Source organism: Delphinapterus leucas, chromosome 17, assembly GCF_059928025.1.
Source record: "Delphinapterus leucas isolate spDelLeu-1000000601 "Yukka" chromosome 17, BTC_Dleu_Yukka2, whole genome shotgun sequence".
In the NCBI taxonomy this organism is placed as follows: Eukaryota; Metazoa; Chordata; class Mammalia; order Artiodactyla; family Monodontidae; genus Delphinapterus; species Delphinapterus leucas.
Window position 1 is genome coordinate 20,714,943 of NC_143145.1, and position 10,965 is coordinate 20,725,907.

The window sequence follows — 10,965 nt, forward strand, 5'->3', positions numbered from 1 at the left end:
AATTTTTCCTTCCAATTTATAGAAGAGAAAAAAAAGAGAGACATTATTAATAAATGGCATGATTTTCATCTGCGTGGTTTTCATTTCATCTTTTCTGTTGACTACAGAAAGATGTCAGTTCTAAGGAGGATTCGATGTGCTGGGGAACACAAAGCTCGTGTGGAGATTCTGGGGGAGTTTGGAAGATGAGGTTGGACCGCGTGTGCTGGGTGGAGGTCCAGCTCTTGCAGCCTGGCTGCAGCCCAGCACTCAGCCTCCTGGGGAACATGGTGCTGCCAGCAGCAACCAGCTCCCAGGCCACACGCAGCTGGTACTGTTGCAAGCAGGCCAGGGTGAAAAGTGGTGATATGCCCAGTTCTCAATGTTCCTCCACATGGACACTGGGACAATGTGGCAGGGCCAGCACCCAGAGCATCTGGAGCCTGACAGCTGTGGCCATTACCCCCTTTGGTTTCAACTGCTGCATAGGGCTCATGAATTACTGGCTGGCAAAGCATTTATTAGACTGGCATTTCTCAAAAGAATTTACAAACGGCTCCAGGCGTGAATGCAGCTCCCTGATTCAGGACCGCTGTAGTAAGATTTTATGACAGTAATAAACCTCATTCCACTCTATCCTCCCTCCTTTTGGGGGCTCTCCTCCCCTTCCTTCCACCCTCTTTCTTTGGACATTTTTAGAGAAAGGATATCAGTCACCAGCTTCACGTATTTGCAGAGAAGCAAATGCCAAATTGTGCTTGGGGGTGTTGATTTGTTTTAAGACATCAATCAGGTTATATGTTCAATATTTTAGTTTGTCCATCTGAATGGTGGCTAAAACGGTGGCTTCAGAATATTGACAAATATTTTCTGAACAACTACTGTATATAGAGCACTGTTCTATGTACATCCGAAGGAATGACGATGAAAAAATCCTACTTCTTGTTCCCAAGCAAGAGAGAAAGAAGTCAGGCTGAGGTCAGACAAGGCATGTCTAAGGCCGGTCAGCAGAGGAGGCTCAGAAAGAGGTTTGCCAAGTCCCAGGTTCCAAACTGGAACTTGGTTGTGACAGTGCTACTTTGTACAATCTGGCCTCACAACGTGACGGATGATGGTGTAAAATCATTCCCAAGTGTGAGGACAAATGAGAAGCAGCTTTTAAATTCGGTCCAACCCAGCCTCACAGATGTTTCAACACGTGCCATAGGGTGCAAAAATACCTTGAGCAAACCTACTTGATAAATCAAAGATGGTGTTTCTCTATCATCTGAGCATTTCCACCAGGTCTACTCATGACAAGAGAAAACCAGAAGTTATTTGTGGACACCTGAGTCATTCTGCATTGGTCTCCCCTAACATTGTACTGACTCTCTGATTTGCAGGAACTCAGAACGTAGGGGGAACAAATTAGGCTACGTTGCCTACTGTTTGAGGCTCAACTATGCTTTGGAGGATACAGTGAAGACACGTCCCTACTGCAGTGGATTCAAGGTTTTTATTTCCTTTTGATCTCACTTAGATGAACTGCCCAAGTGTGCTATGTAAGGTCTCAGTTTTGGAACACAGCTAACTACCTGGGTTTGAATCCTGATTCTGCCTCTTGGTAGTTCTGTGACCTTACAGAAATTACCTTTCCTCTCTGCCTTGATTTCCTCAGAATAGTACTGGTCTATACCTTATAGGGTTCTCATGAGGAGTAAGTGAGTTAATCAATAAGACGTTCTTAAAATAGCACACGGTATATAATAAGAAGGATATAACTCTTAGCTATTATTATTAGTCAGTATTTTTCCAAAATGGTTTATTTTAGGAATCTTTTCCTTAGCCTGTTAAAGAGGAAACATTCTTAATGTGTAGGATGTTAATACTAACAAACTTGTTTTTCTAGTGTCACAGGCACCCCTTGTTTTCAATTGCAATCATGTTTTAATGTCTATCATCATGAAATCATCCTAGCATTCAGGAACGGGCAATCCATCAGTGCAAATTATGCAAAGTTGAGTTTTCATTTTCTGGCTGAACTTTGAGGGATCTTTTTTATTCTCATTTAATGGAATATAGTTGAGGTAGCTCAGGACAAAAATGAAGTTTGGGTGCCAATTATTATCGTTTTTTTCCTGGTGGCTTCAATTATATTAAGAAAGAAAACATGCTCTTGCCAATATGTAAATTATTTGCCAAGTTTGGATTTCTGTTCCAAACTGAACTGCAAATAACCTGGTTTCCTTGGCTAAATTTACTTGTGAAACAAACTTAAAATTCATATTTAATCAGATAGGACCAGATCATTCCATCTTCGAGTAGATGAAAAAAGTTAAACTATGAAGAGGGGACTTGGAGGCTATTTTAACTGCTCCGCAAAGATCCATATATACACATTGTTTCATAACATGCTTTTAAAAATTTAATATATAGTGAACATATTTCTATGCATTAAATCATCTCAAATCATCAAATTGTAATGGATGCATAGAACTCCGTTGAATGACTATTCCATTTTTTTTTTTTTACCTAATTCCTAACTGCTGGATATTTAGGTATTAAGTTTCTTACAATTATGTGGTAAATATTGTAAACATCATTTGATCAATGTGATCCATGCTGTGGTATATATTCTTAAAGATAAATCTTCGTTCACACCCATGACCATTATTTTAGGATAAATCATAGACATAAAACTGGCAAAGTCAAATGTTATAAACATTTTAGAGACGTTTGCTGCATATTCACAAGATATTTCAATATATGATAACGGCTACTGAAAGAAAATTTCAATTAACCCAATAAAAAGCTATCTAGAAAAAAATCATAATAATTGCAATTTGGCAGCTAAAATGTTTTTTAAAATGGGGTCCATGGAGGCAGAATAACAAAGGGTAATCTTCAGTGGTTAAAAAAAAGTTGAATTATTATTCTTCTGGAGGGATAAATTTATTGGTACTAGCCCTCTTGTTGGATGTTGGAAAAATTTGTTGTAGATGACATGTGCCTTATATCTTGTCTTTAGGTTGAAACAGGAAATTAAATAAAGCTTCCTTCTCAAATATTGTCTTCTTCCTTCTGGCAATATCCACATCAGTTAAGTTTTAATAAAAAGCATTTTAAATATCATTCTCCCTGGCAGCTGGTGAGTCTTCTCTTCCATATCAGCTTGCTTTTCTTTAGGGGAACGCAGCCCTCTTTCCCTCTTAGGTTCTATGATTTGTATGACGCTGATCCCACCCTTAATCCTGACTCCAGGGGAGTTATGTACCCGTCAGGTCATTGAGACCCAGTTCCAGATCATGTATTGGCACTTTTAAGAAGGAGGTACCAGGACTTCCCCTTCAGTCCAGTGGTTAAGACTTCGCCTCCCAGTGCAGGGGGTGTGGGTTCAATCCCTGGTCTGGGAGCTAAGATCCCACATGCCTCAGGGCCAAAAAGCCAAAACATAAAACAGAAGCAATATTGTAACAAATTCAATAAAAAGTTTAAAATGGTCCACATCAAACAATCTTACAAAAAAAAAAAAGGAGGTACCATCTTTCCTTTAGCATTATGTGCATAATATACTTCAGTAAGGATCACACTAACGATATAGCAAGGGTAGATGTGTTGGAGAGTAGTCGTTTAGCATATCTCGAGGGAGACTTCGTTGAAGATGTGCATTTAAGTGAGATCTTAAGAAATAAGTAGCAATTTAACAGAAAAGAGTGGAAAGGGCTCTACTTACAAAGGGACATGGACCTAAACACCTTCCATCCGAAGTATGTACAGAGGGAAAACGAGAGCCTAGATCTGTATGAAAGACATCATCGTAACACACAGATTTGGTTGGTTCAGCTCAGGATGACTGCTTGGCTAACAGCATGTATTCCCAGCAAAAAGTAAAGTACGTAAGTGAGTAAGTAATAATAATAATAATAATAGTTCCCTTGAGTCGCATTTTCTTTGCTCCTAATGCAAAAGTTTCAGTGCAAAACACTGGAATTGAGGGTCATATCTGATTCTACTGCACTTACCAGAGAAAGTATGCAGAGGGTAGCGGAAAGCAAGTGCTTTTCAAAATCTGTAGGAAAGATCTGGCTCTAAAGACTTTTGAAATGGAAAAATTAACTTCCATTTCTGGTTAGGATGTAGAAAGTTGCAAAAGATTGTCACACTCATCTTTGCAATGAGCACAAGTCCAATAAGCTACAATATCATGGTAATTTAAAGCCTGACAGAGAGGTGAAGATGCAAAGAAAGTTAAATGACCTAAATCTTAGGAAGAGATAATCCGTTCCTAGAAGAAGAGTATCCCATGGCTGCTTTCATTCTAGCAACACCAGGATGTTACTCCATCAGAGAGTGGGGTAAGGAGAAACCAGGTGTGCTGCTCATAAACTTTTAGTGGCCATGTGTGGGCTGGTATGAGGGGTTCAAACTCCTAGGTGACCCAGTCACGTGTTGATTTGTGCCCATCTACCAATGCTTTACCATGAGATCCTCACTGGTTGTATGTAGCAGGAAACTGAATGCTGAATACAGAACAGAAGGATTGAGAGAAATCCCCTTAAGGCACACTGGATCTTCACTGGGTAGAAGGTAGTGGCCCACCAATACCTAAGGGAAGGGCAGGGACACCGCGAGAATCCCTTCCATCCTGAGATGTAGAGAACCATAACAGTGCAAGGCAGTGGCCCACTGAAGGTAGGAGGGAAAAGCAGGGAAGCTGAGAGAGATCCCTCCTGAAGTACACGGAGAGCCCCCTTCTAGATCCACTGAACCTCCACTGAGCGCATGGCAGTGGCCAACCAAAGGCTAGAGGCGAGACAAGAAAGTTAAGAAAAATCTCCCTCAGGTTCATGGGACCCCCACCAAGCGCAAGGCAACTCCGCAGATCCTTGCATAGACATAAGGTAAGTGATGTTTAATATAAAATTAATATGTTAGTTTTCTTACTGCCTTATAACTTGGCTTTCAGAGAATCACCTTACTGTACAGTATGCTTCTCTCTCAAAATTGGAGAAACTACGTATCAGCCTATCATCACAGGTAAGTGTTTTTCTCTTTTTTTTTTAAAGTATATATATATATATATATATATTTACACACACACACTTCAAGTGTTGCATGTATGTTCTACATCGATACTTAGGCAGTGATGGTGATGATGCAGAAACACCTCATACAGTCCTTGCCGAACAGTTGTTAGATTTTCACATGAAGACATCCACACACACACAAACAAATACGTTTATTAACTGTATGGTATGATCATTATTTACTACTCGTGAAGTAGAAGTAGATCATCATAAAGGTCTTCATCCTTGTCTCTTCACCCTGGGTGGGCTGGGGAGAAGCAGGAAGAGAAGGGGTTGGTCTTGCTGTCTCAGTGGTGGCAGAGGTGGAGGAGATTCAGGAGCAGATGGGGAGAAAGGAGAGGCAGGCACACTCGGTGTAACTCTATGGAAATACGTCCTAATTTCTGTCTGACTTTTTTACTTTTTCATTTGACTAAAAATATTTCTATATGATACCAGTCCTTCTTCCACCATCTGATTTCATTTCAGTGCCGTATCATGGGAGGGTCTGTGTCATAAAAGAAGTCAAAAGCAGTCTTGAATAACCAGAACCCTTCTGCCGGATTGTCTAAATGTCCATTTGTCTCCTCGCTTTGCTTCTTCTACATATTCTTCCTCATCATCTGGCGCTGGTTCAGAAGTGCCCATCTCCACCAAGTTGACTTCCGTTCATTCCTCTGGTGTGGTGTCTGTTAGCTCTTGAATGTCTCCAAGATCCATATCTTGAAACCCTTTACACACTCCCGACCCCCCTTTGCCACATCTATAATCTCTTTCCTGATTTCCTCCACTGGCTCTGTTGTAAATTCTGTGAAGTCATGCACAACATCTGGACACAGTTTTCTCCGGCAGGAATCTATTATTTCAGGTTTGATGGCTTTCACAGCTTTTCCTATAGTAACTATGGCATCTTCAATGGTGTAAACCTTCCAGACCTGCATGATGTTCTCCCTATCACGGTTCTCTTTCATAATGTTGACCATCTTTTCCATAGAGTACTGTGTGAAATGAGCCTCAAAGCTCCTTATGACCCCCGATCTAGAGGCTGAATTAGAGACCTAGTGTTTGGGGGCAAAGTAGGCCACTTCGACATCTTCGGTGTTGAACTCATGTTCTGGGGTTCTGGGTGGCCAGTTGCATTATCCAGCATTAAAAGAACTTTAAAAGTCCATCTGTTACTGGCAAGGTACTTCCTGACTTCAGGGACAAACATCGATGAAACCAACCCAGAAAAAGTTTTCTCATCCAGGCCTTGTACAACCAAAAGAGTGACAGCTGGTGTTTACCTGTTCCCTTCAAGACTTAGGCTTTAGCAGCTTTATAAGTAAGGGCAGTCCTGATTATAAACACAACTGCATTTGCACAAAACAGTAGACTTCTCTTATTCCTTCCTGTCTTCAATCCTGGTGCTCACTTCTCTTCCTTACTAATCAATGTCCTTTGTGGCATTTTTTCCAGAACAGGGCACTTTCGTCTGCATTAAAAACCTGTTCAGGCAGATATCCTTTCTCCTCACTGATTTTCTTCGTGGCGTCAGGGAACTGGTCTGCTACCTCTCTGTTGGCAGAAGCTGCATCTCCTGTCTTGATATATTTTTTTTAAGCCAAACCTCTTTCTAAAACCATCATTTGCTGGCGTTAAATTCTCCAGCTTTAAATCCTTCGCCTTCCATTTTGCTTTAAGTTACCATGTAATGACTTTGTTTTTTCTCAGATTGTGTTGAGTCTATAGGTATGCCTTTCTTATAGCAATCCTGCATCTACAGAAAAGCTGCATTTTCAATACGAGATAAAAAGATATTTCATAAAAAGTGCAAGGTTTTCACACCTGCTGGCATAGCTGCAGTGATAGCTTTACGAATTTTCTTTTCTTTTTTTTACAGTGGTCGTTACATTCAATTCTTTTGTCTTGAAATGGTGGGCAGCTGCAGACCTCAATCTATAGTATAGGTCCTCAAAACATTAAAAATAGAACTACCGGGCTTCCCTGGTGGCGCAGTGGTTGAGAGTCCGCCTGCCGATGCAGGGGACACGGGTTCGTGCCCCGGTCCGGGAGGATCCCACGTGCCGCAGAGTGGCTGGGCCTGTGAGCCATGGCCGCTGAGCCTGTGCGTCTGGAGCCTGTGCTCCGCAACGGGAGAGGCCACACAGTGAGAGGCTCGCGTACCGCAAAAAAAAATAGAACTACCGTATTATCCAGCAATCTCACTTTTGAGTCTGTTTCTGAAGGAAATGAAATCAACTATGATAAAGAAATATCTGCACCCCCATGTTCACTGTAGCATTAGTTACATTAGCCAAGATGCGGAAACAAATGTGTCTAATAATGGATGAATGGATAAAGAAAATGAAATATATATCTACATATCTGTATCTATCTTTCTATATAGATATTATATATAATGGAATGTTATTCAGCCTTAGAAAAATAAGGAAAGCCTGTCATTTGCAACAACATAGATGAACTTTGAGGGCATTACGTTCACTGAAATAAGTCAGAGTAAGACACATACTGTATGATCTCACTTATGTGTCGAATCTAAAGAGAAAAACAAACTCATAGAAATAGACAATAGAGAGGTGGCTGCAAGGTAGGGAAATGGGGAAAAGTAGTCAAAGGTAAAAACTTCCAGTTATAAGATAAGTTCTGGAGATGTAATGTACAGCATGGGGACTATAGCTAACAATACTGTGTTTTATATTTGAAGGTTGCTAAGAAAGTAGATCTTAAAAGTTCCCATCACACACACACACACACACACACACACAAATTGTAACTATGTGAGGTGATGGATGTGTTAACTAACCTTATTATGGTAATCATTTTGCAATATATTACATATATCAAATCATTATGTTGTATATCTTAAACTTACACAGTGTTATATGTCACTTATATCTCAATAAAGCTGACGGGGGGGGAAGGTCAACATATCAAAATCAACTGCATTTAAGAAAAGATTGGAGAAAGAGACCTTCAAGATGGCGGAGGAGTAAGATATGGAGATCACCTTCCTCCCCACAGATACGTCAGATATACATCTACATGTGGTACAGCTCCTACAGAACACCTACTGAACGCTGGCAGAAGACCTCAGACTTCCCAAAAGGCAAGAAACTCCCCACATACCTGGGTAGGGCAAAAGAAAAAAGAATAAACAGAGACAAGAGAATAGGAACGGGATCTGCACCAGTGGGAGGGAGCCGTGAAGGAGGAAAGGTTTCCACACACTAGGAAACCCCTTTGCGGGTGGAGACTGCGCGTGGTGGAGGGGGAAGCTTCGGAGCCACAGAGGAGAGCGCAGCAACAGGGGTGCGGAGGGCAAAGTGGAGAGATTCCCGCACGGAGGATCAGGGCCGACCGGCACTCACCAGCCCGAGAGGTTTGTCTGCTCACCCGCCGGGGCGGGTGGGGGCTGGGAGCAGACGCTCGGGCTTCGGTCGGATCCCAGGGAGAGGACTGGGTTTGGCGGCGTGAACACAGCCTGAAGGGGGCTAGTGTGCCACAGCTAGCCGGGAGGGCATCTGGGAAAAAGTCTGGACCTGTGGAAGAGGCAAGAGACCATTGTTTCAGGTTGTGCGAGGGGAGGGGATTCAGAGCACCGCCTAAACAAGCTCCAGATATGGGCACGAGCTGTGGCTATCAGCGCGGACACCAGAGACGGCAGAGACGGGCATGAAATGCTAAGGCTGCTGCTGCAGCCACCAAGAATCCTGTGTGCAAGCACAGGTCACTACCACACTCCCCTCCTGGGAGCCTGTGCAGCCCGCCACTGCTGGCCCCGTGATCCAGGGACAACTTCCCCAGGATAACACACAGCCCGCCTCAGGCAGTTGCAAAGTCATACCGGCCTGTGCCACCGCAGGCTCGCCCCACAGTCCGTACCCCTCCCGACCCCGGCCTGAGTGAGCCAGAGCCCCCTAATCAGCCACTGTTTTACCCCCTCCTGTCTGTGTGGGAACAGACGCCCTCAGGTGGCCTACACGCAGAGGCGGGTCCAAATCCAAAGCTGCCTGGAGCTGTGTGAGCAAAGAAGAGAAAGGGAAATTTCTCCCAGCAGCCTCAGGAGCAGTGGATTAAATCTCCACAATGAACTTGATGTACCCTGCATCTGTGGAATACCTGAATACACAACGAATCATCCCAAAATTGAGGTGGTGGACTTTGGGACCAACTGTAGACTTAGGGTTTGCTTTCTACATATAATTTGTTTCTGGTTTTATGTTTATCTTAGTTTAGTATTTAGAGTTTATTACCACTGGTAGATTTGTTTATTCATTTGGTTGCTCTCTTCCTTTATATATATATATATATATATATATATATATATATATATATAGTCCTTTCTCTCTTTTTGTGAGTGTGTATGTGTATACCCCTTTGTGTGATTTTTGTCTGTATAGCTTCGCTTTTACCATTTGTCCTAGGGTTCTGTCTGTCTGTTGTTTTTAGTATAGTTTTTAGCACTTGTTATCATTGGTGGATTTCTTTTCGGTTTGGTTGCTCTCTTCTTTTTCTTTCTTTCTTCTTTCTTTCTTTTTATTACTTTTTAATTTTTTTAAATTTTTATTATTTTTAATTTTTATTATTATTTTTTTGTGGTACGCGGGCCTCTCACTGTTGTGGCCTCTCCCGTTGTGGACCACAGGCTCTGGACGCGCAGGCTCGGCGGGCATGGCTCACAGGCGCAGCTGCTCCGCGGCATGTGGGATCCTCCTGGACCGGGGCACGAACTCGTGCCCCCTGCATCAGCAGGTGGACTCTCAACCACTGCGCCACCAGGGAAGCCCTTTTTTTTATTTTTAATAATTCTTTTTGTTTTAATTTCTTTCTTTCTTTCTTCTTTCTTTCTTTCTTTCTTTCTTTCTTTCTTTCTTTCTTTCTTTCTTTCTTTCTTTCTTTCTTTCTTCTTTCTCCCTTTCTCTCTTTCTCCCTTTCTCTCTTTTTTTCTCACTTTTCTTCTGAGCCATGTGGATGACAGGGTCTTAATGCTCTGGCTGGCGGTCAGGCCTGTGCCTCTGAGGTAGGAGAGCCGAGTTCAGGACATTGGTCCACCAGAGACCTCCCAGCTCCACAGAATATCAAATGGTGAAAGCTCTCCCAGAGATCTCCATCTCAATGCTAAGACCCAGCTCAACTCAACGACCAGCAAGCTACAGTGCAGGACACCCTATGCCAAACAACTAGCAAGACAGGAACACAACCCCAACCATTAGCAGAGAGGCTGCCTAAAATCATAATAAGGTCACAGACACCCCAAAACACACCACCAGATGTGGACCTGCCCACCAGAAAGACAAGATCCATCCTCATCCACCAGAACACAGGCACCAGTCCCCTCCACCAGAAGGCCTACACAACCCACTGAACCAACCTTAACCACTGGGGACAGACACCAAAAACAATGCGAACTACAAACCTGCAGCCTGCGAAAAGGAGACCCCAAACACAGTATGTTAAGCAAAATGAGAAGACAGAGAAACACTCAGCAGATGAAGGAGCAAGGTGAAAACCCATCAGACCAAACAAATGAAGAGGAAAGGTAGCCTACCTGAAAAAGAATTCAGAGTAATGATACTGAAGATGATCCAAAATCTTGGAAAGAGAATGGAGAAAATACAAGAAATGTTTTACAAGGAACTAGAAGAACTAAAGAGCAAACAAACAATGATGAACAACACAATAAATGAAATTAAAAATTCTCTAGAAGTAATCAATAGCAGAATAACTGAAGCAGAAGAACGGATAAATGACCTGGAGGATAACATGGTGGAAATAACTACCGCGGAGAAGATTAAAGAAAAAAATGAATTGAGGACAGTCTCAGAGACCTCTGGGACAACATTAAATGCACCAACATTCGAATTATAGGGGTCCCAGAAGAAGAGAAAAAGAAAGGGACTGAAAAAATATTTGAAGAGATCATAGTAGAAAACTTCCC

At 42.4% G+C, this 10,965-nt stretch overlaps 1 protein-coding gene across 2 annotated transcripts in view; it reads left to right on the forward strand.

Moving 5' to 3' along the window:
* EXT1 (exostosin glycosyltransferase 1) overlaps positions 1-4,987 on the forward strand; it is a 299,373-nt gene extending 294,386 nt beyond the window's left edge. Inside the window, exons 11-12 of one of the 2 annotated variants that reach the window (XR_016388355.1) lie at positions 1,362-1,470; positions 4,925-4,987. Coding sequence is in view for 1 of the 2 variants with exons in the window: in XM_089898797.1 (XP_089754923.1) it covers positions 1,362-1,376 (15 nt within the window). In the remaining variant the exon portion in view is untranslated. Of the gene's footprint in view, positions 1-1,361; positions 2,255-4,924 lie in introns of those variants that run through there. The other variant, XM_089898797.1, reaches the window with a different exon arrangement.
* Positions 4,988-10,965: the final 5,978 nt, after the last annotated feature.